Consider the following 26,335-nt stretch of genomic DNA (forward strand, 5'->3'; position numbering starts at 1 on the left):
AGCATTTATTGTTCTATATACATGTACAAGAGTCAAGAAGGGACAGTAGTGTATATGCGGTTAACAGACTAGATAATATTGCCTTTAAAAGGGGAAACGGTGAAAATCGCACAGCCAGTTGAAATATACCTGAATTTGGTATGGTAATAGTCTTAAATCACATACAGGAGATATCGTAGAAGATATGGTTAGAAAAATACTGTCTCTCTCTTCGACAAAAATATGCAAATAACAGTTGAGTGAATAACAGTATTAAGTGTTATCTGTGCTATATGATGTAATCTGTGGGTAGTTTTGCCAGCTGTCTCGGTTAGCTTATAAGACACAACAAATGTGTTGAAGAGCCAGTGGACATCCTAACATACAAGACACAGTAATAATGCTGAAGAGAAATGGCCATCCTAACAAACATCACCAAAGCAATTGATGAACGCCAACCAGTCACATGACATTGTTCTTATTCGTGCTTGATAACTTCTAAAGATACAATATATAGATACGTCTCCTCTTTGATCTTCGTCGCATGGACACAAATGGCTGACAGCAGCTTTCAGGTCCATTTATAACACAACAGAAGTGAAAACAGCACAGGCAATATATTCACAAAAATGCACACTTTCCCGCAGGTGGAATTAAACAAAATTTTCCGAAGACTAAAGTATTTTTATGCTTCAATAAATGTACACAACATATTGAAATAACGCTGACCAAATTTTCCTGGTCCAATGTAAAACTTAGTCTAAACTCATCAAGAAAACATTTTTATCATACATGGCTATGCAAACAAAACTCACGCAACTGCCTGTACAGATATGCACTGGGAAACAGATATGATTTCTATGATTTGTTCTTTAGTAATAAACTGTAGAAAAAGGAAGGACGCAGGTAATTCTAGAATCACATACTTTTATGCAGCGTGCATGATTGCTCTAGCAGCCTGAATGAATTGTCTCTAGCAGGACGGTATCAGTATTGGTAAAGGAATGCACAACGGTGTAAGAGGATGGAAAATGGTGGAAAATTGTAAAACTGCTAGCAAGAACATTCCAGCTGACAAATGACGTACCAAGAGCGCCTTATGGGTGTAGAAAACTTCACTTAGTGCACCGCTCCGTATCGACAGCGATGATGGCGTAAGGCAAATGTAGAGGTGATAAGCGGGATCTATGATGAAGTGAGAGGTGAGAGGCCATTGTTTTCAAGACACGTCGTTTATACATCTAATTTTGTAGTTTAGCACAAGGAATCAGCTTACATGTGTATTTCAACAGTTCAACATTGGAAGTGGAAGAGTCTATGGCCCTTTGTTCATTGCACATTATTTAATCCGTTTTGAATATGGCTTTACGTTGGTGTCAGCAACGTTCCCAAATGCACTGTGTTGATACACATGGCCTTTTGGGCATGAATGCGTACACAATTAAACTTGTCAAGAACTTACGACACGGTGGCGTGTTGATAGGATGACCGGAACACGGTGTGCCACTTCTCTTGCGTCTCAGACACTGGAGATGGAAGCAGATGAACTGAATAAAGTCACCGTGCCGAAGATTGTAAAGCCCTTGTTCCACGGTGTCATTGTGAACAAAAACGTCATTGTGAACATAAAAATCACAGGGACAGAGTTTTGTATTTAATCACACAGTCACAGCGTCCACAGAACGCGATTTGTTGTGTGCTTGCTTCAGTGTTCTCAAGCGCATGCGTCCGCGTGGCGAACTAACTGTCTTTTCCGGGGTGTTTCTGTTACTGCTGCTGGTGTTGTTATTCGTGTGTTTGCGAGGTGCCTCCGGGGATTCTCCGTGGCCTTTCCTTGCCATTGGCACACCTTCGTTGTAGTTATCCTGTGCTTCCCGTAGCTGATTAATCCAAGCCATCTGTGAAATCACAACACAGTCTATGTTTAGAGAAAAATCATTTCAATTAACATGTAACCTAAGGAAATTTAATTATGTATTTGAATACTCAAGGCTTTCTCAATTATAAAATAACGGTCAGTTTTATGATCAAACTAAGCCGCCGACTTATGGCAAATTACTAGCGCGCTTGACATAAGCCACCTTGGTGGAGACTAGTGTCTCTCCAGCCAGCCTCATGCAACACCACACAAGAGAGTATAGTCGACCCGTTAGTGGCATCAAGGTCCCCAGAACATTGAAAGCAGGTGTATGTGGAAAATTCCCCGCACGAAAATGAACATGGTTTTACATCTCGTATAACTTAAAGATAATTCTTACCTTTGAGGCATCAGTACAGGCTTGAAGTGTATATACACCTATAATTTGCTGGTAGCGACTGATATGCACCAACACAAAAGCTTGCTTCAAACCGGGGGCTGAAATGTGAAATAAAAACGAATGTAAATCAAGAAATTCATGAATGTAAGTCCTAGAACCGATATTGGTACAGGAGGACGTAAGTGTAGTCAACGTAGTCGGCTGTAATAACAGAGTGTGGAAGTAGATTTAGTAACAGGCCACAAGAGTTGTCTGGAAAAGCCCCTTTTCTTCACCCAGAATATCCCTTTTTGGTTGAATGTCTTTCCAAGATGGGAAGGCATAATAAAGCATAATTTTGTAACATTGGTATGCATATAAAGACACACCTTGGTACATCTGAACGGCTGATTGGAGATATATTATATATAATATATTATTTTCGAATGTACAAATGGTAAGCAGACTATTAATATACATGTAGGCGTGTAGGACATTTCTATTCTTTAAACGACAACAACAATGGGCGCTTCAGATAAAGTCCTAAGTTTCAAAACGATTAACATTCAACACAAATAACTAATGAAGTAACAAAGTATATAAAGTGAGAAATCAGGAATCATGTAAATGGAAGCAGTTAAAAGTTAAAAAAAAATACCGAAAAGATGCAGGTGTTATCAGATCCTTATATCAAGTACCTTCTGGTTTAGTTATTGTAGCCGATCATTACAAGAATGCCTTTGTGCCATTATACCCAAGTGTGGTAAGGTAAAAGATATGCTGTTTCTTCCAACATTTGGTTTGAGCCAGAATCCAGTGTATGTAGATGGTTTAGGCCAACAGGCAATGAAATCTAACCCATCACTTACGCTACATTCCAAATTATCGCCAGGGGCAGCTTGCTCAAAATATGAGTAGGAGATATTGTCCTCGCAGATGAACGTCCGCGCTTTGCTCTCTTCCCTTTAATTTTTGGTTTGAGCTTTATTCAAAACTAACAGCACGTTTTACCTCGTAGCTGAAGGTGCCAGTTTTGACAGCAACGTATACAAACTATTATCGGTGTGTCCTTGTCAGCTGCTGTTGACAGGTGCATGTCCGCCGCCCGAGTTAATGTCTTCAACCATTTTCTTGCCTGGCGAAAAGTAATCAATTTCTGGTGAAAAGATCGCACTTCCATGCTGTGAGGAGATTGCCGTCTATTTCGGTCGGCCACTTACCGGCGCCTTCGGGTTGAGAAACGTCATGGACGCTGAAGCGATCCAGAGGAACAGGTTGCCGATAGACGATGTAGGAGCCAAGGTCCATGGGACTCGCCAGCGACGGTCTTTGAGTCATCTCGTACACAGACGTTTTCTAAAGATGTATAATAGGTAAACTATAAACATGTGTGATACACCTATAGTTGTGTAGTTAGATATTCACTCTGTCATCACTATCGGTCGGTCATATTTCATCTATCTAATTCCGAACTATCAAATACACATTTTACCTTGTATGGTAGGTAGATATATTTTAAGGCTAATCCTTCACCGAATTACATAAAACTGACTCTTTTCAATGTAAATGCAAACAGTAAACCAAATAGGACCTGATTATAGGAACTGGATAGTAGTGGGTTTTAGACGCAGTAACGCGCCTACTGTCTTGTCATACCGCCATAGGACATCGCCATCCATAACGGCCTTCAGTTCGGCGGAAGGCTTCCAAAACCTAACGAAATAGTGCCTGTCGATCTATGTAAATGTCATACAAGCATATAATTAAGTCCTGATATGTTCGTGAAAACGATCTGGTCACCATGGTGATTTATAGCAGGACAGTAAAAAACTACCGGGAAAAGCAATCGCTCAATCATAATGTCTGTTATATTTGACGGCCTTTTAAGGTTGCGCTAACTTACATAACCGTCAAAGAGGTACATGTACATCAATATTATGACATATGTAATACATTTAATAACTATAAGTTAGAAAGTTCTATCTGGTATACATTTCTATACATGGCGAGATTTGCATGGTATTTAATCAAATCAAGGAATGGACTGCTTTAAACAGCCTTACAATATTTATATCATGGTAGTACACCGGGATGGTTGGGTTTTGGTGTGAGGGGTGCAAACCCCCATGCATGAGGCGCCACATTGGTCGTTACTGTGTTTTCACTAATCCATGCATGCCGGTTTTTTGTTTTATTTTACCTTCCCACTTACCTTTCTTGCTGGTTTCTTCAGTTTCGTTAGTAGTAAAATGTCGTCAAATAGAAACAGGTGCATCTCGACGTTTTTAGCTGATTCTGAAAATGAATAAGAACAAGGACACATGGTCGAGAGAGAGTTGTTCTAGATGATAAATTGTAAGATTTAACGCGTAACGTATCTGTTAACCAACTCAACATAAATCTTTAACAGTAGCGTGTATGCGGAGGGAAAAGCGATGCAAGAAAAGTCCAATTTAAGACCAGCGTAATTCCGATAGGTGTAAATTTTTGCTTGCCGTAAATATTTTGGCACGCTTCTCAATAGATATTAAAAGATACTAGCATTCATTAACAGACTACTATTATCCACTATGCAAAAAGGTAATACAACCCGATATCATCGGCATAACTGCAACATATGTTTCATGGATCTGGTTAATAGATTTCCAGGTGAATGTCTCAGCACCAAGCTGACCGACTAGACCTACCTACTAGAGCAAGCGGCCCTTCGAAGATCAGCTGTCTCTTGGGGCTCGCCAGTAGGCGCTCACAAGGCTGACGTAGAAGGGTGGACCGGAGAAACTGGTAGGAAAAAGCAGAAAACCGAAATTAGATAGTAGGCAAAATCTCCCCATTGTTTTGGGGGTCTTAACTCTTTTCCTTGTGCATACTTTTATCTGCCAGCTTCAGAGAGATGTCCTCAGTATATATCTTGACAGACAAGTCCACGAACATTGCATTATTCTCCTGTGGATTCAATGGGGTCGCTATTGGGAAAGAAAGATCTGCTAATGAGGTTGCCTTGTGAATATAAAACCTTGCTTGTCAAAATTTACTACCGCATAGCCACAAAAGTGACATGTATATCACCCATGTTATGAGTGTTTCGTTAAAATAAAAGCGTTCTTGCTCTCTCCGTCATGAGCCATTCGCTCCGGGACCTATAGTTTACTGCATTCTAAATGCATGTTTAAAGGACGGACATTACCTGAAGGCTTGCTAACTTTTCTCACCAGAACTTCCGTGCACATACAAGAACAGCTGCTTCGCGGGTTGGGGGTGGGATGGAGGAGGTGGGGGTGGGGGTGGGGGTGTTGGCGGGGGGGCTCCCTGCAGGTTTGTCACACCTGATGCTGCTGTGTGAGAGTGCAGGGAGAATATATTACTAGCGTGTGTGCAGCTGAATAAGATATAACCCAACATATTATACCTCCGGTATATAGGTCTTTGGGTCAAGGTCGGTAACCGGAGGCCAGACAAGCTGCTGTTGGATTTCTTGAACTCGTTCATAATTTTTCAGCCATTTCATCTTGTCTTCAAGTTTCTCTGTGAAAGAAATTGAAAGGTTAAGGCTATTTTATTTTGACTGGTATCGTGATATGAAGCCTTCACATCTGCGTGCAATACCCTAATTCCTTAACCTTATCGCATACGAAAGAGCAACTTTCGGTGCAATTTATGCATGTTTTTATTTGATTTTGGGAAATTCAGGGCTTCACAAAAGAGTAATTTTATCATTCTACATAGAATAATCCCTTCATAATTTGCTTCAATAACCACCTTTCAAGCATGTGAAATGGCTGGAGAATTAAAATAGGTCTTTACTCTTAAGGCAAAAGTATGCAATTCCGTGTCTCCAACGTAGACATTTAGGTTAGGTTGGTATATCTTGTATATTCAACACAGGGACACCCTTAAACAGGTATTGAGAAGATCACCAAGTGTGGTCAGATTGTAGGTTTGTTTGTTTTGGTTATTAATTTACCTTTGTGATCATCATTTACTTGAATTGAACCATCGCCAACCAAACCATGAGTAACGAAGATTAATGACTGGCCTGTTCTAATGTTTAGACATTAAGACTAATTTTGCCATATTATTAGTTAACACTTGGCTTTAATATGAATAAAATGTATCGCAGCAAATATAATCTTACATTTCACCTAGATACATTCATGTCACATTGTCAGGTGCCAGGAGAGGAATGTTTATATAATGATCGTGTAGATCAACTAATGGCGTGGGCGTCAATTTGGATAATAATGTAACTGACAGCTGAGTCTTAGGTTTCGATTCCTCATTCATGTTGCCTACATTAAAATGTTGCGTACTATGAAATATCTCGGTTCTGTATTCAAGGGAAAATAAAAATGGTACGTACTAAGTGAGTTCTCAACCTTCTCAATTGACTCGGTAAGCTGCGTTCTTTCCTCGTAGTTTGGGGTGTACTTTCGGATGTTGGCAAGGAGAAGGGGAAGCTTAGTGCAGTGCTGCATTGGTGCCACTAATAGGTCTGTGAGCTGGAGACGATTGCAGCGGGAGTCTTGTTCACAGAACTACAAATGGAAGACAAGAATTAAGGAATCATAAAAAAAACAATGCGGTGGTGTCTTACTGCTTCAACTTACACCTGCGCTATTATCAAAATCGCATATTTGTGTCCAATTGTATCGTCGCATACACTGATGTAACAAATTTCTGAGGTATTTGGTTGCGTCAATTTGTTACATATATTTCTGAGATAGTATTAAATATTCAGAAATTACAATTAAACAGGGGCTTGCATTTCAAATTTGGATTTTTGCAGTTTGGAAATCAGCCTATGAGTAGAAATGAGCACTGAATCCAGACTGTGGCTTGGGCAAGATACAGACTTCTATACTTCGTACAGGCTTTTTATTCGCGTGATTTAATAATCTATACTAGGAGTTCCCTAACATTATATTTCTAATTTTCATTTTGAAACCACTGAGTGACATTTGCCCTCGCCTAAAGAGAAGCCAAAATTTTATACCTTTTCAAACTCCGCGAATTCATCACTTTTTCGCAACTGCTCAAGGTAGTTCAGTGCCGCCATGTAGTTCAGACAGTACGTATGGTACACTCCTCCGTCACGTGACAGTGCCGAAAACTGCAATATGAAAAATTAACATTGACTTATGTGTCCAGTATTTTCGATGTGCTTATAAATAATGTTTTACTTATATCGGTACATCTTTAAGATCGGAGGTACAAGGAGAACTGAGGAAATTCAACACGTTAACAACAATTAATAAACAAATACTCATGTTTACTTTTTTATTTCTGCATTAGGTAATAATAATAATAATAATAATAATAATAATATAACGCGTTATGTAGAGTTTAAAGAAACTGCTTAGCTTATTAAACAGACGCAGTTGTTAAAGGAACCATAGTGTCAATGACAAAATCTTACCCTTTGAAAGGCTTTTATTAAAACCTTTGTTCGTCCAAAATCTGTGATGCTCATATCTTTCAGCAATGCAGAAATAAAATCCTTGCAAAAAGTGTAGCTCACCTAAATGATGGAAAGGAAAACATACGATAAGATATATGTAATGAAATTTTGGAATATTAAATGCGTGCCTTTGTCACAGGGAATACAATCAAAATTATTTTGTGATAGCTTTTTCTCAAACTTCCTGTCAAGGGATCGGATTTTACATTACAAGTCTGATGAAGCCTGATAGTCTTTCCGTTAACTGGGGTCTTCAGGCTATGTAACAGCGCAAGTAATACAGAAATCAATCGCTTGACGGGAAATGACGCAGAATAAATGTGTCGCCATTGATATAAAAGTCAAATCGTATGTCCGATAGGTGACCCTCGGAATGTACCTATTTTCAGCAAATATAAAATAGGAAAGGATATTCTCAGGAAACTACAACTGCTTCTTTACGTCACAGGACATACCCATGCAGAGTGACAGAAAATAGCAAGCGTTCTTCATCGCTTCACACTAAACGCCAAGACAGCAGAAAGAAGTATTTGTGCAAGACGTACATAGCAAAGTTCATCGAGGTTGCCAAAGATATCACGCGGCTCTGCGTACATGAGAAACCCTTCAACTTGTACTTTCTTTAGCGGTTCCATGAAACACTGAAATCAGAAAATAGTAGTGATGTATATATCCAGCCACTGACACGCATCTTGAAATAAACTACTACATATCCACGTTGTGATAAATGTCAATGCTGTCCAATCTTGGAGTATCAGATTAACGCTATGACTTTGTTACTATATTATATTCCATAATACCTCATGTTTTTTTGTTGTTGCTATTGTTTTGTTTTTTTTTTCGAAGACTCTGAGACATCCGTCATAGTTTATGACAATATTGAAAAGCGTACAGCAATGGATAGAAAAGAACACATTTATAAAACCTATACCTTAAAGGAAAGAGCTATACAAACTGTATGGAATTCTATTTCGTAAGAAAGAAGAACGGTTTGAAGGATCGTTATTTTCAATTCCACCGCTTCAAGGAACACTGTCCCGCCGTGTTTTATGCATGGAAAGCCTCCTTTCACCCTTTTGAATATTCATTTTGACGTCATTGTGCTCCTATCGTACTCCTATCGTATGATTAACGTGCATTTGCAGTCTCAGCCCTATACGTATGTATATCGTGACAATCGCGGATTTTAAGTTTTGTGAAAGCCAACTTTAAAAAAGAGGAGTTTGGGATGTGCTAGAGGGCCACATCATGCCTACATGAGTGGCTGTGTCTGTTAAAATATGTCTTGAATACCATGCCTGAAGACCTAGTGGACAAAGCTACGCACGATGACATATGCAATCTTAAAATAGCAGCCTAAAAAGAGACTTCTAAGCCTTTGATGTTTAATTATTAAATACTCAAATAACAAGTACGGCTGACCAAAAATTTAGATTTTATTTAACCTTAAGTATAGCTCTTTCAAAATTAAGGTATAGGTTGTATAAATAAAAAACACAATTTCAAAAGCCTCATGATACTGTAAATAGACAATTCCAGACAAAACTGACAAGATTAGTGTTTTGATATAGGACCTTTCGCTACCGCGATGCCTCGCTGCCTCACTACATGTACCTCGCCAACTAGCCATCTCTCACTGAGATCATCAACGTAGCGAGGTATCGAGTTGACTCGACTTACTACCTCGTTACCTCCCTTCGCAACCTTCCCTGCTTCGCTGCCTTGTTACTTTGTTATGTCGCTGCCTCGTTACTTTGCTGTCTCGCTGCCTCGTTACTTTGTTATCTCGCTGCCACGTTACCGCGACCTTTATAATACAGAGCGAGGCAGCAAGGATGGGAGGCAGCGAGGTTGCGAAGCGAGGTAACGAGGTATCTCGCATTGTGTTAGGGACGTACAGCGATGTACATGTATTGAGAGGTCTTCTATCAGCTTCCATATTAGACAATACTCTCTGGAAGCATCTGGCGACGGCAGCGGTGATACAGAAGAAATTACCACTTACATGCTTCAACACCATGAGGTGATCAATCAAAAACACGCATTCACTACGAAAGAGTTCCCACACGGCCTCGCGGCGTTTCTGTTCACTCTCATGCAAACATATCGGCTCTTGTTCCTTATCTGTACTGGCGATCAAATCTGACCAATGGGTGGTCTGCCGAAATAAAAAAAAGAGTGAAGCACTCCAGTACGTACATTTATTTATTTACCGTAATGTTGATCAGATAAGAGAAGTATTCTTGAGTAAGACGTAAAACACAATTCAAATAAATAAAAAAAGAAGTATTAACACATATTGTATGACCAGGATGTGTGCTTACTGCACTTACTTACAATAACGATATATAAAGTCTGCAGGACTTAATTATATTCGATTTCCTTGCTTGTTTCGTTTATATTAACGCCATAAATTTTTCAGTTATACGACAGCTTATTAGATTCATGGGTGAAATACGAATGTTGGGGAGTAAGCCACCGTCCTCTCCAGATGCCTGACAACCCTCCAGACTTCAAGCCTCTGTCGAACCAGTGAGAGGTAAACTCGAACATGTGAATCCAAAGCTCAGCAGCTCCAGTTAGAAGCTTTATCACAGCGTAAAAACCCAACTACATTGCAACCACACATAATGTACTTACTTTGTATGCAGCTAAGTGGTTATCCTTAAATTCAGACACCTTCATGTGAGCTAAAATATCCTCCAGATGGGTGAGTGATTCTTTGCTTTTGGTTTTCATCTGCCCAAAAGAAACAAACATTGTACATATGACGAAAGGTAGATTTCGTCCCAATTTTTTCACGAGCTACTAGACGGGCATTCAGTAATTTACTTTCAGGGCAACTGTAGCTTGAGACGGTCATGGGGCCAATGTTTTCATGGCAATTGTAGCTTTAGATGGTCATGGAACCAATACTTTCAGGACAATTGCAGCTTGAGACGGTGATGAAGCCAATACTTTCATGGAAAATGCAGCTTGAGACGGTCATGAAGCCAGTACTTTCATGGCAATTGAAGCTCGAGACGGTCATGGAGCCAGTACTTTCATGGCAATTGAAGCTTGACACGATTATGGAGCCAATACTTTCATGGCAATTGTAGCTCGAGACGGTTATGGAGCCAATACTTTCAGGGCAATTGCAGCTCGAGACGGTCATGGACCCCGTACTTCCATGGTAATTGCAGCTTGAGACGGTCATGGAGCCAATACTTTCATGGCAATTATAGCTGGAGAGATTATGGAGCCAATTCTTTCATGGCAATTGTAGCTTGAGGCGGCCATGGACCCAATATTTTCATGGCAACTGTAACTTGAGACGGTCATGGAGCCAATACTTTCATGGTAATTGCAACTTGAGACGGTCATGGACCCAGTACTTCCATGACAATTGCAGCTTGAGACGGTCATTGAGTCAATACTTTCAGGTCAATTGTAGCTTGAGACGGTCATAGCCCAACACCTCCATTGCAACTGTAGCTTAAGAATGTAATGGAGCCATTACTTTCATGGCAGTTGTAGCTCGAGACGGTCATGGAGCCAATATTTTCATGGCAGTTGTAGCTTGAGACGGTCATAGGGCCAATACTTTTATGGCATTTGTAGCTGGCGCCGGTCACTGAACCGATACTTTCATGGCAATTGTAGCTTGAGACGGTCATGGACCCAATACTTGACACCGTAATGGCGCCAATACTTTCATGACAATCTAGTTCGAGACGGTCATAGACCCAATGTTTTCATGGCAATTGTAGCTTTAGACGGTCATGGAACCAATACCTTCATGGCAATTGTAGATTGACACCGTAATGGCGCCAATACTTTCATGACAATCTAGCTCGAGACGGTCATAGACCCAATGTTTTCATGGCAATTGTAGCTCGAGACGGTCATGGAACCAATACTTTCATGGCAATTGTAGCTTGAGGCGGTCATGGAGCCAATACTTTCATGGCAATTTTGGCTTGAGACGGTCATAGGGCCAATACTTTAAAGGCAATTGTAGCTTGAAACGGTCATGGACCCATTACTTCCTATCTGTAGCTTGAGACCAGTACTTTTATGGCAAACATGTCCCTGTATCACACTTACCAGTTTTAAGAGGGAAAAAGTCTGTCTGGGCTTCTTGGAATCTGAAAAGAGAATATGAGAAATGACCAGAATATGTTCAAATTGAAGATATTAAATTTCCTACAGATGTTTAAGCCAGAAAGTGTCAGCAGTGGTAAGACGAATAAATTGGTCAGTGGGTTAGCTAAATGAGATAGCGAGTGGAAATCCTTCGGTTCTCATGACAGCTAGACATCGATATTCTCTATCTGATACCCACATCCTCCCACATACAATCAGCTTAAACACGGCTCTGTTACTTTCTATCACATATGATAAGGTCTATTCAAATACCACTTTTCACATAATTATCCCAATTATGATTTCGATGAATCTCGAAAACATGCAACAGACGACTCGGTTACAAGACAGTGGCTTGGGTACAGGACTTTTTTGTCTGTGTTGATGTTGCACTGGTGTGTGTAACTGTATTAGATGTATCAGTAGCGATCGGAGCTTTACCAAGCAAGCATTTTCAGTTGAAATGTTATGTTATCACAGATGGATAAAGCGTCTTAGCAGATGAATGCAGAATATATAATTTTCTGTCTATGTACTGCGTGTTTAATAATACAGGCAGGCCGGATATATGAACATCAGCAATCAAAGCACAACTGAGATACACAGTTTGATAACGACAATTTGCTAACTAGCGCTGTGCACCACTTGAACACTGATTAAATGTATGTGCCTATAACATTCTTTGCATCTTTCTGGCATTAATAAAAATTGTTGACTACTTCTCTATTCAAGACTGTGTCCTAATTTCTGACCTTATATACTTCTTTATAGCTATTTCGTGGTTTCTGTTGAATGCTGTATTTAAATTGTGTCTTTTCGATGGCTGACGTGTTACGATTGATTGGTGTACGAGTACTGGTTATAGCATAAGCATACATGATTCATCCTTGTGTCCATTTTATCAGGGCAAGTTCTCACAGAGCTGGAAATATTAACATAATAATGTATTTTTTTCATTGCTCTTCATTTTATTTTTCCAAGAAATGAACTAAACATCCTATTATTTCGCATATGCTTTTTAGAATCACGTTAAAGTATTAGTCATAGAGGACTGTCTGTGTTGAAACATGCGCCTTAATTAGGCTACAATCCTGTTTTAGACATAGCGAGTAGTTATCCACTTAAATATTTTGTATATGCTATATGTGGAAGATGTTTATAAATTTGTGTACCCATGAGTGTTACGGTAAAAGATATTTATTCATTAGCTAATTGGGAATGACAGTACTTCGATCTCGTTTGAACAATCGATATGCACATTTTTAGATAGCAATGATATACACTATAAACCGAAGAAAGGAAGATATGGCTATCATAATGGCTGGAGTAAGTTAAGAGTATCTACTGTTCTCAAAGAAGACTCATTACAGACAGAACATGGCTAGTATATATCCTGATTACATTCAGTCAGTATACTGTTCAAGAGATAAAAAAAAAATGGATACACATGACGAGCGGTGTTCATCTGAACAAATCGAACTCGTAACTTATGATCGCAGTTATGACCCATCTACTTACCTGGATTAAACTTGTAACGTCATGGCTAACAGCGTAACTGCATTTTAATATTACAATGCAGTATGCATAATGATTTTGTTTACCCATTGATCTGCATTGACCAACGGTTAATATCTTGGTCTGATACGTCCGTTAACAACGTGAGTAGGAAACATATCAAAATGAACGTTGTCCGCCAGCATTTCGTTTGACATTAACCCATTTTCTCAGACCAAACAAATTTCAGTGAAACTACTATTGCTACTGCTAAAACGACGATTAACACAAACCACCAAAGAACTGAGAAAGAATATAAACTACGAAATTATAGGACGGAGTCAGAGTCATGTAAAGAGAGGTGATGTTGGAAAGAATTTTTTTGAGCGAATGAATAAAATCAGTATTAAAATCGTGTTCTATGCTATGCTATATGTTCTAATCAAAATATTTATTAGCCGCGCTTTGAATGCCACTTATAATCCAAGGTGACAATCTAACTCATCGAGGTGATTAGAAAAGCACTAGCCCCTGGTTAAATGAGATTTTTTAATTCTGTTACGCTGAGGTTTTCTCTGACGTCAGAGATTGTTTTATTGTGTAATGACTATGCATGTATAACATTTTGTAAACATTTCGTTCAGAATATTATATTTGTAGCCTCTGTATTTATTACCTTCGTGAACACTGACAGTAGACCCATGTCTAACTGCGGCAAAGTCAGCTATAGTGTTCCTTTTCAGGAGAAGTTTCTTGTGGTGTTCTTGCACCAGAAGATCTCCAGGATAAATACTCATCGTCAGGTCCACAGAGCTGCGACGTCGACGAAATCGCTCGGCTGGGTTCCTACATACAAACGGTTTATCTTAATGTAAGGTTATTTGTTTTTAACATGCATAAAGCCAAGTTCGAAACCCAATTTGATATTAGCTCTTGTAACGACAGGACAAAGTAAATACCATCCGGAGTGTCGGACGTAAAAATGGTTTAGGAAGAAACTAAGCAGGAAGATAAGCTTTTCAAAATGATAGGAAAAATTCCTTCGAGTGTCTCCAAAATAGACGTATGGCATTGTTTAAACTTTGAGGATGTGATCTTATATACATATTCTGTCAAACAATGGTCATCAGAAACATAGGATAGCTCGCTGGGCCGAAAACATATAGCATCTGCTGAACAAGCAAGTACCATCAAAGGATGTAACCCTTTAAACAAATAACAGGTGCACAGCAACCAAAACAGCACACAAACGTCTTCATATGGTCAGAATGAAGTTTTATGTAACCTCTCGACAACCATTCATATCTCATATTCAAATGGTGATCGATAACTTGGAAAACAATTCACGGCATACAACCACAAAAAGCCATTTAAATCTTCAGATGGTCACCATAATACTTACCAGAACAAGATTTAGCATAATTAAATACAAAATGCAGGAGGAGTTTCATTGACAACATTTACAGATGGACAGAAGAGCTGATCGCTAATAAAAAGTCTAGTTCACAGTTAGATGAACAAAAAAGTGTAAACCAGCCTGCAAGATATACCACTGGTCTTGAGGTGCAATCACTGCAATTCGACCTATGTGTACATTTTATAATCCAATCTCAGCTTGAACGAAACAGCATAACCGCCGAGTTTACGGGTTGATCAAAACGGAAACCTAACCCAGTCCTCAAGACATATCCTGAATTTCATCACACAGAACTATAGTAAAGTGCAGGCATATACAAAGTTTTCCACGTCATCACAATATCTCGCCTTACTGCGTATTGCAAGCCAAAAATTTGTCATATCATTCTAGAATGAACATTTACAACCCCATGGGGCTGGTGGAGTCAATTCAAGTTTTTTTATATACATAGTCTCAGTTAAGCAACGTCATTAGGTCTTCTGTTAGAGTTGAATGTAACCTTTTGTCTGCAGACTTACCCTGAGCTATCTCCCTCGTCACAGGAGTTGCTGGGTGACACGTCAGGCGAGAGGCTTGTGGGCGAGACATCTCCGAAGTTCTGAGAACAAAGACAAAATAATTAACACTTAGAGACAAATTATACCGCAAATGTTACGTGGGACAAGCGAATACACTTGGTTGTGAGTCCAACAATCTGGTGATTTTGACCATGAACAAGCCGATTTGAAACAAACGTTGTGAAAAATGAGTTTTACATCGGTATTGGATATCTTCAATAGACAACTGTTTACATTGTATAGACCCCATTTTCTTGATTAAATATCTGGCATTTGCCGTTGTCATCTTCTTAGAACACTAGTCAAATTTGTGAAATTCCCTCAAGCTATTTCTTTCAACAATCTATTTCACCAGTAAGGATTAGCAAAACACTGGCAGTTTCATATAGTTTTGCCTACTGGAGTAAATTGTTAATGTATTTCTTTTCCCAATTATGTGACAAAGCTTGACGAAAGTGAGTGGAAGAATATTTAATGCATTGAAACCGACTGCGATTAGCGTTCGTTGAAGGAGAAAAAGGCGAGGATTGTGGGGGCGAAGAGGGATTTTTTATATTTAGCTCCGGAACTCTGTAAGACTTACCTTTGAGTCAAATATGGCGGCTCGTCTTCCTCGTCTGGCCACCGGTGGTGACGGCTCGCAATCACTCTCCTCTGACCCGCTGGTAAGACTTCCAAGGCTTGGCCTACGCACGGCCTGGGGGGAGAAAACATCAATATCACCACATTTACTTGTACAACGGTCCACGTTTCAAGGCGATAAATTCATACTTAAAATATAACGATGAGAGTGGTCTATTACAGGCTCGTTTATGCATAAATCAAGAATTAAAACGAAAGGTAAATAATGTACACCACATTTTTCAGAACTACAAATTACATGAAAGTGATTACTTATATTGTGCAATTCCCTTACATGCCACACTATACGACTGTAATGTGGAACATATAACGGTTTGCAGCTATTGTTCATAAAGCTACTGTTTTTAGTTTAAGCTTCATCTGGACGAATATGACGCAAATTCATCATTAGTCATGTGATGTGCAAAATATACACAAAATTCTATGTGTAAATACAATGAAACTAATTCCCATATATAATAGAGACTTTTATCAGGTATGTGATTATCCCTAATTTGTTGATAAATATTAACACCGCGGCCTTTATGAGTTTGTGCATAATATGTCGGTTTACTACTGTACCTTAACTAAGACATATCTTCCCATTCTTGTGACTATAGCCACGCAGGTTAGGTAAAATGATTTCAGTACACTCGGTATTTTATTCACTTCCACGGCCATGACCGTCTTCACAGTTTTGATTGAAATGTTCCCACATTCACTCAAGGTAGCAAGATTTGATTCTTGAGGTATCATTCGTGAGGTAGCATGATGTTTAGTTTGTAAGTAATGGTTCATTTAATTCTTTTTTCCTTCCATTTAATGTTTTTCATTGCTCCAATGGCTGTGATCTACTAACATATTCTACCTACACATAATAACGTAGCGGTTATTCTAACTGATTTACATTCATGAATCCTAGCAGCTGTACAAATCATAATTATTATTTTGGTGTTTGAATGTACAAGTAAACCCTTATATCTGACTGGTTTCCTATCCAATGGTCTTGATGTCGCCACTCATGAGTCAAAGTGTTTTGACATCGCTGCTCATAAGCCAAAGCCATAATGCCCACCACTCAATCTGTTATATCGTTCTGTAATCAATATAGTATGTATTTCGTGCTTTCTTTCTGACGCAATATATTTGCTACTAAAACAAAAATGGCTTTAAAAGACCAGGGAATAGCTTTTGAATTTCTACGCAATAGTTTGATTCAGCAGCGCTACCAAGTTTTATTGATTTAATGTACTCAAACCACATGGTCCTCAGGAGTGACGCTGCCAAACTTTAGCTGTATAACATAACATAACAATGCGAGGCTATTGCGTACTGTATAATTCTTGGAAGCAACACATTTGCATATGTTACATAAAACTCTAGCTTTTTATCAAGATATTTAAATAAAACAAATCTTCTGACAATGGCTGCATGAATACTGCAGCAATATGGCTAAATAAAATGTAGAATATCTACATTTTTATTACACTGATAACTTATACATTTTTAACATTTACAATGAAGTTTTCATTTTTCCGAAATACACTACTTATGTAAAGAGGTATGCCATACTCCCTTGACCGGATCAATTTTATATGATTTATTTTAGTTTAGTCACATACCTAAGACCCTTTTGAATGGAGGAAACCGGATTGACCACGGGTAATAGGACTTTCTTTGGCAAGTAACTGACGAGCTTTCTCATGTGTGGCGTACGGATACGCACACCATCTAGTGGAAGACAAGTCATGTTCAACGAACATTATATTCACAAAACAGCCACATGAATATCGTCAACAGCTTATTGTCACGATTACCCACAAACACTAAGAGGGTGGAAATCCAAAAATGTCCTGTCAAAGGCACCAAATCATGTATACACTTTCAACTCAGCCATGTGAGTATATCAAGCCACTTATAGGTTTATGGCCTAAACATACGCCTCTGACAATATGAAGCATCATCGTTTGACAGCACCGTAGTATAGCGGCATGTTTCCAGACTTTACACCTGACACAGCAAGATGCAGAAGTCGCTCAGCTTTTGTCTAATGTACCATACTATATATAAAGTAAGTATATTATCACAAGCTAATTTTTATGGTTCTTTTTTACTCACTGTCCTTATGCATACATCAAATCAACTCACCCGTTTTGGGACATGCAGTAAATTGGTTTCTTTATGAAGATGTCTGTCGCCTTGAGCGGACTCTAGAACAGAATTAACACAAGTTTCATTAGGTCATTAAGAAGACAGACACCGTCCGAAAAACAGAATACGTGGCTTTAGCGTGTCCGTTTTTTGTCTCTGGACACAGCACAGCAATTAACTTACAAGAGCGAATATTTCTCACGAAGGCACTGTCCGTCAGCTTTGTACGCATCCAACGGTGGCTCTTGCGACATTCCACATTAGCTGGACATTGCTATTGGTCAATAAGATAGTACCATGCGAGTACAGGTCTGGGCAGTGTGGCTCTTTCTTTGTGTACGGCTCTGGAATGCCTTATTAACTGTGCATCATTCGCCAATCACTTTATAGTAAGCATATCTGTACAAGGGTGATTATGAAGCATGCACGTCTGCAGAAATGAAACTTGTATGGCTTCACTATAAATTTGATATCTGTCAGATGTGGCCATTAGAATTAGAAATACATAGAACATGGCTTATGAAAATATAATGTTTAATTTTAATGTGCCAAACTAAAACGGTTCTGAACCTTTTAAAACGTAATTTTTTGCGAAAATAAATCTTGTAACTGCATGTGTATTTCCACTGTTCATAAACTAAAATAACATAAGGCAGATATACCTCGTAAGAAGCTATCTGAAAAGGCACAGCATTCTAGAGGTATCGCACACCAATGCGATTGCCCCAGGTTGACGGCATCGGAACAAATTCGTGATGACAAATCCACTTGGATGAGATTCATCCAAATGGAGTGGATAAACGGATAAATTTACCTTTCCGTGCATATCTCGCCTTGCTTGTCTCCCGAAAAGCTTTTAAGTGCGACAGAAAATGCTTTTAATTAGATTGAGGTAAACATCTTTGTCGCCGAGCGATGGAGCTTTCAGTGTAAAGCTCCGTCTAGATATTATCTACGGTTGGCCCGTCTGCGATTTCAGCCTTCATTAAGGTTGTTTGTATGCCAGGACTCGTAATGACTAACCATTTCATTACACAGCTATATGGTTTCAGGACGCCACGACGAGTTCAGGTGTAATCTTTACTTGACCTGGAGGAATACTTTACTACATCGTTCTAAGGTTACACATTAAATAGCCAGATTGATATCAACGGAACCTAGACTGACTGACTGATTCATGATATATATATATATATATACGGCTTTTTGTCAACAAAGCCCCAAGCACAATGAGAGCAGGTTGGTCCAAAACTGTCCTGTCCGGGACTGGGGGTGAACCTATGTCTCGTTTGTTTAGCGTTTTAAGGCTAACAGATGCTCACCACTTTGGCTCACAGCAAAGTAGTCGGGGCTAGAAGTTTGCTCAGTTTCACGTGGTACATTTTATGTAACGTGTTGTTTTCAAAAAGATTTTTAAAGGGTTTTAAAAATCAGTCTTGCCTGAGGGTTTACTTACCGTGATTTTCTCCCTTGTGGTCGGTCTCCCACGTAACCACCAGCTCAGGTACTGCGCCCCAAGGCTCTGGAGAGATCCGCGGAGACGGCAGCACGTCGTCCTGCGACCCCCGGCGAAGCTTCCAGAAATCGCTAATAACCGTGGATAGGGATTCATCTTTGTACTCGTCCTCCGATAAGGCACCGTTTTGAACCAGAGAATCTGGTGGTCTACAAAGCAAAAACAATAACAATAAACAAATGCTGACATAACCTCAAGTCTCCACTATCTCTGTTGTAGTGATCACCCATGCATGATTCTGGTGAGATACAAAGCACAAGTTAGGCTTTCCACAGTGTTTGATATACGTACAGAGTGTAAATCCTGGTAGATGGGATGTAGGCATAAATAACCATGAACACAAGTCCTAATACGTACTCCGTGTTTTAACTCGTAGTTGCTCTCCTGTCTCCTGGAAGTTCTGCAGCAAACGATCAGAAGACAAGTCGTATGGCCCATTTAGAGTGGTAAAACGCTATGGTTGGGTACGGCGGACTTAAGCACTTCCACAGAAGTGCCCATCATACACGGACAGAACCCCGTGCCGAAATGTGAAGGACACAGAGCACAATCGCCTATAGGGAAAGACAAATTCCCGTCAAACGCCTGGTTTCTCGAAAAAGCAATCATTCGTGAAAAGACAATGATTATTCCGTAGACTGAACAATTTTCGCTGTGGATAGCCAGAATTAAATTGGGTGCCAGAGGTAAGTAGCTTGCGGTGTCTAGCACCGTTCCATTCTTGACGTTGCGAAATCTCACCCTGCCTTTGAAGTCGACTGGAAACATCCGATATCGTCATCCATTTGGTTGCAGTGAGCCGATGCCATGGATCTCCCGTTACAACACGGAGACCCGGAAAGGCAGTGGACATATTTGGCATCCTTAGTCTGGGCTACACCTTAGTGTCAACAGTGTTACGTAATGAAACGCGTTATATCTCAACTGATTTTGTCTTAATTAGTGCTGATGCACAGGGTATGCTAACCAAAAATAAGCCAAGAAATGACTGAATGCCTAGGGCACTCGGAACAACGCAGATAATAGACAGCATATACATGTTGTCTATTTATGACTGGTTATAGCATTTGAAAATATCATTTGAATGATATAAGCTATATGGGATCTGGCAGAGAACTTAGAATGAAAGACGTGCACTTAGGTGTCTTAGCTTAGGTAAGCGTTACGTAAATTCGCTTTTAGTGCAATTATTGTAACCGCACAATATCGTTATGAGGATTTTTCTCTTTTTTTCACATTTTAATCATGTGTGATATCAACGACTAGATGTGCGTTCCATGTTAATCAGACATCCATGAAATAGAATCTGATAAAGACACTGAGAGTTGTCTCGTGAGATGTATGCAACTTGTTTCCAGTCATATTCTACCTTTTGTATCTGTTGTGTTAAAGATGGTGACCCATGATCTCCACTGGTGAAGATGTATTATTTTCGGTGATGCAATTACAAATTGAAAGCGAATCGATGCCACAACACACTGAATGGCAATTTAATACACACTCCATTACTCAAAAATGGATGTTAAATCAGTAATTCAACCCCACCAGCAGTCATGACTTAGATAAGTTTCAGTAAAGGTTGCCGGAATGGAAGATAAAGATCACTATATGCCATCCACTGCAGATATAAAACTGAGACGCTACAGCAATTGGAGGTTCTATTGCAGTAAATCAACAGAACTGCTAATATACACGAATAATGGATGCTAGATAGTCCGAACAGACGAGAGCAACACTTCTCTCTAATATGACTGATGTCAGTTTTTTGGAAGAAGGTAACGAGACGTGCGAAGGATGGAATCAAGCTTACCACCTTACTGGTCGTCGCGGCTGAATACATAGCTCCACTCTGCCATCGAAAGCCCACGTGATGAATAAAGCTCTTTTTATAACACTATGAACTGAAATGTTGATTTTAAAATACAGTTCCTGACTTATTCGGGCAGATAGCCGTAGCTTCATTGTTAAGATATTTAAATACTTAAATATTTAAATCGTTAGATTAGGGAGCGTTGTTTCAATACCCGCCCCGGGTTAGGAATTTTCGAGATTCCTTCGCCTCTACACTGGTGTTTTGAAGGCAGACGAGAGCAGTCTTGGCTTTAAGTTTCATTGAACCATCGATGGCCGTAAGTTGGGTGCTATATGAAGTTCCATGGAGATCACCTATGAGAAAAACTTTGAGCACAGAGTGCTTGTTACACCTTGTGTGTCACATGTGAGAAAGTTAGTCACTTATATGAACTTGCCAAATGCCAAATGGTTTACTACTCTGGGGCACTCTAGTTTAATACTATATAGTACGGTGTTTAACATTAATTAGTATCTTGTAGTTTGTACCAAAGGATAAATCAACTGCATAATGACTCTGTAAATTAAGGGCCGTTGCATGTAGGCAAATACGTCTTGGTAATGTGTTTATCGATTTTGAATCCCAAACGACTCCCCATGGCACCTGTTACATGTATCTTCTGTTGTTCGCAATAAATGTTTACAACACAATGACCAGATTTTTACAAAGTAGCTTCCTGCGAAGGACCTGTCACAGGTGTGCAACAGGTTTACACAAAAGAACCTTCTGGTGTTTCTTATATCTTACGTTGCATATACCGATATCTAACTGAGAAAGACACGCAGTAAAAAAGTTATTTTCATTCCAGTGACATGTTCCGTGGGCTTCTGTTTAAATCCGCGTGACCTGCTCAACGTTATATATACAGTCTCGTTACAAACGACATCTGTCACCCAGGTACCCTGGCCCCATGTTGATGACCTGATTTACCACGTTTACATGGTTGACCTTTTTTAATTTACACAGTATGGCATGTATTTATCTTAATTATAATCATTAACAGTCAATAATAAAGTGTTAGTCCTAGATACAATTCATAGAGTGCAATAGACTTACCTTAACGACACGCAACACTGACCAAATGTCTGCATCTTATTCAACATTTGGACCACGCTCATGGTAACACATGAGCAGGTCGTGGCATTATAATAATTTTCCAGTCATCTTAACTCCAAGAAATCTTTTTCTTCCTGTTATGCTGTTATTATCACCAACGTGATAGGCTCTTCACGCCACCAGTTTGGCATGGCTTGACAGAATCAAGCCATACATGAAGTGTCTCCACTGTGCAATGAGAGGGTAAGGAATCCCCACTGCACAATAAGAAAAACATTTCTAATCGTTATACTAGCTTGTCTTGCTGCAAATCTTACGCCACAGGGATGATTTAAACATAATAGTTCGCAGTGATTTAAGGTTTCAGCCTCTGCCAAATTATTTCATTAAATACTGTAGTGCAAGCAGTGCTGTTGCCACTAGGTGTCTTGGTACACAGTGCACGTCAAGTGTTGGCCATGCGCTGAACCGGATGTGTAATTCCCGCCTCATCATCTCCTTTGTTTTCCCTCGGGAAAATCTCAATTTCGCCTTCCTGTCTCTCCATCGAAACGTGGTAAAGGTGGTAAAGCAAGTGTTTCAAGTAAAAAACTACAGTGCCCAGACAGTTTCACATAATTGTCGTGTGGTAACCAAAGCGGTAATAGACTGAAGTGTAGCAGCACGTGAAGCAGCTCCTCGGATACCCATCACCTCTGAATGGTGGCCAGTTCTGCCATCCTTGCCCTGCAGCAGCTAAAACACTAAGACTGCATTAATAAGCAAGGAGGTTTCGTACCGACTCTTGCGGTCGCCGAGAGGAGCTTAAAGCACGCCGTGACACTCGGGAAATCGGTAGCCTACTCACCACGACGAGAACGTCCCCCGAAGCTTCCACTGCGGATCACGGCCGTAATCAACGTGTCGTTGTTCGTTTCAATAACAACTAGTACGAGTACTGTCATCTTAACTCTGCTGATGCTTTAAAAGCTTGGGAATATTTTCTTCGCTCTGTGATTCGATCGATCGTTACCAAGCGCCCTTATGCTTCATTGGCTGCATTAGTACCCGAGTCTCTGTCATCAAAGAGATAATCTTCCGCACCACTGTAGACCAAGTCACGTGGTGATATTTTGTCGGACTATGCAAACGACTACTTTTTACAAGACGTCAAATAATTACACCGAACCTCTTCGCAACTCTGATGTGATTTCTCGCAGTAAGACCAGTTTTGCAATGATTAACTCACTGTCTTGATATGGGATTGTTCATTTGTTTTCAAGAGTTATAGGGTGAAATATTTTATATTTTATAGGGTATAATATAAGTAAGTGGTTGCTCTTTGTGTGAGTGCAATCTCCACAGGTGAATCTCATTCTATGCAAGCTACATACGGCTTCAGGGGGCCGACAAAATCGATTTTACTTAAGCCAGCTAGATGTAGGCAGCCAACTCAGTTGCCTATCTTTCTTTACCTTTAACACCTTAATTACATAATTAATTACATAACTAATGGGGAGATACCTCTTTTTCGCTAAACTGCTCAAGTTATGTAGCGATCAATTGGTTAAATCCTAACGCACCACTATTTATAAATGAAACAATGTTCGGATTGTACAACTGAAACATTGAGCCAAAATGCGTATATAAGTCTAATGCCACGTCGTTATGGATTATTTGTCTGGTAAGATATATGCTATATGTATATATTCTCCAACATACCTTGTTCGCCCGCTACCTTGAACATCTTCAAGGTTCATACTGGGCCGGTCCTGCAGAGAGAGCTTCTTGGGAACGGTGATTTTAACGGGGCGCCGGTAAAGAGAAGAGTCTGAGAACTTATGACGCACTTTTTGGAAAGGTGGGTGTGATAAAAGTTTGGTATATGGCCTTCTGTGTGCTAACGAGAGCCTCTTTTCTGTGGGAACGAGTTCGGAGGATCGAATCCGGGTTTCGCTTTTTCCATCATCGTCTGATGACAAGCAAGAGTCAATATCACTATCACTTTCCTCTTTTGCAAATCTAAATTTACAACAACGCCGTCTGACACAATGAACTTTCAAAGAACATTGTACAGACACATCACGTTGCCAGGGGAAACGAGCTTCAAAACTTTCACCAACGATGTCAAATTTCTTATAATTGTCACCATCGGGACAAGATGTTACAGTACGCGATGAATTTGAATTATGATCCTTTGGAAAACGACAAGTTTCTGTTGTTTTACTTTCCGTGTATGATACACCGTTGCAACCACTAGTCACATCAGACAGTGCAGGTGACGCTGGAAAGCTGTTATTGACGGAAGACACTGTACCAGGAATAAAAGACGTTGAGTAGTGACGTCTCTTTGTTTCAGCTGTCAACCGTTCCTGATGGACTGTTGCATGACTTAATTTTCGTCTTGAGATTTGATGCTCGGGTCTCTTTAGGCCATCACAGTTATCCAAGGATGGCTGCTCGACAACAGCTAATCGCCTCTGCCTTCTCACCACTCGGGATCTTGACAGGCTAGACTCGTCACTGTTTCTGTGGAAGCCCATTTTGTGTTCAGTGCCAACTATTCCAAAGACGGTGGCATTCTCCATATGGCTTCCCTCTGCAATAAAGAACATGAAATGGCTATATTAAAGGACACTACCCACACAGCCTCGGGTATGCGTTGAAATTACCGTTCGCTCCAGTTGTTTGCATTTAGCGAAAATGGGAATTTTGGTAATACAAAATAATGCAAGTATATATAAAAAAGTTACACTTCTGTGTTTCTTATTTAAATTATGCCAGTATCTGAGATGAGATACAAATGGGTTAAAATAACATACAATGCCAAGCCAAAGAATTACATAGGTCAAGATCATAACAGTTTTCAGCATATGTTGACTATATAGTGTGTTTAGTATAGTCAAATATGGAAGAATTAATCTGAAACCAGATTCATTTCAGCATAGTGCTTCTTATTTATTAGTATAGCGCATTTTTGTTGTTCAGGCGTTGTCGATGTGTAAATTAATACAAACAATATCGTTTTGTCATTTTGAAATCGAGGAATGACATGACTTAGCTACATAGCCTAAGACACAGATGCTCTCTAATGTATAAATTTGATAATCATGTCGCTTAAAAACAAATGTGGGAAGAAGTTTTGTCTGCTTTCTCTGTTTGAAGATCCGCATTTATCTCTTCTTCTTCTTCTGTTTTGCAACATTGAATGAAGTATGTGTGTTTTTAAGCATCTTTGTATAATTGACCACTATAACATGTTTTCAATAATTTCTCGCGGATTTGCGTTAAAGTTTGTGGGAAATATGATTTCCAGCTATCGCCAAGGAGAATGTCCCATTAAGCACGTTTATGACAAAGTGCGTGGAAATCGGTCAATAACATTACCGAATGGCGCGCAGATCCTTTTAGATTGACCGTATTACTCATGACATACGGCGACTAAGATGTAGTCAAAATACACCATTATAGTTGTTCCAGTTGATCATTTGGCCAAAGTAAAACTAGAGTAGGGCGGCTCTATATCAATGACCGCATGCTGTGAAATGCACACGTTTACGTATTCACGCACATCCTCTGCAAAAATCCAACGTTTCTACTTACCAAAATATCCAGGTTATGAATAGACGATAAGGGACGGCCACAGAGTGCTGCTATGTGGCGTGTATGCCGTGTGGTCGACCCTATAACGCAGAATGCTTTTCACACAATCGGTGTAATTGAGGTTGAGTAACGGGGTTTGATGTTTAGCTGGTATCTCGATGAAATAATATGTCAACAATACCCATGCTAGTATTTGTTTAAAAAATAATCGATGTCTGTTGCATTTCTAGGGCAAATATAAAACATGCTAAGTAAACACGGTAAGCTGGACCTCGTCCGAGTCCCAA

The 26,335-nt window shown here is 39.6% G+C and overlaps 1 protein-coding gene across 1 annotated transcript; it reads right to left on the reverse strand.

Annotated features, from left to right (window-relative positions):
* LOC135471069 (uncharacterized) lies at window positions 1–26,122 on the reverse strand. Its single transcript, XM_064750115.1, has 20 exons — window positions 26,049–26,122; window positions 24,168–25,044; window positions 19,499–19,707; window positions 18,040–18,101; window positions 15,854–15,967; window positions 15,232–15,311; window positions 13,973–14,142; window positions 11,764–11,804; window positions 10,315–10,413; window positions 9,680–9,832; window positions 8,220–8,315; window positions 7,633–7,734; window positions 7,210–7,326; window positions 6,577–6,751; window positions 5,626–5,741; window positions 4,904–4,997; window positions 4,429–4,511; window positions 3,437–3,572; window positions 2,238–2,335; window positions 1–1,877 (listed from the first exon to the last, which is right to left on the reverse strand). The coding sequence occupies exons 2-20, from the start codon at window positions 25,031–25,033 to the stop codon at window positions 1,638–1,640; spliced, it is 3,051 nt and encodes a 1,016-aa protein (XP_064606185.1). The 5' UTR covers window positions 25,034–25,044; window positions 26,049–26,122; the 3' UTR covers window positions 1–1,637.
* Between the last annotated feature and the right edge of the window lie 213 nt (window positions 26,123–26,335).

Source organism: Liolophura sinensis, chromosome 7, assembly GCF_032854445.1.
Source record: "Liolophura sinensis isolate JHLJ2023 chromosome 7, CUHK_Ljap_v2, whole genome shotgun sequence".
Taxonomy (NCBI): domain Eukaryota; kingdom Metazoa; phylum Mollusca; class Polyplacophora; order Chitonida; family Chitonidae; genus Liolophura; species Liolophura sinensis.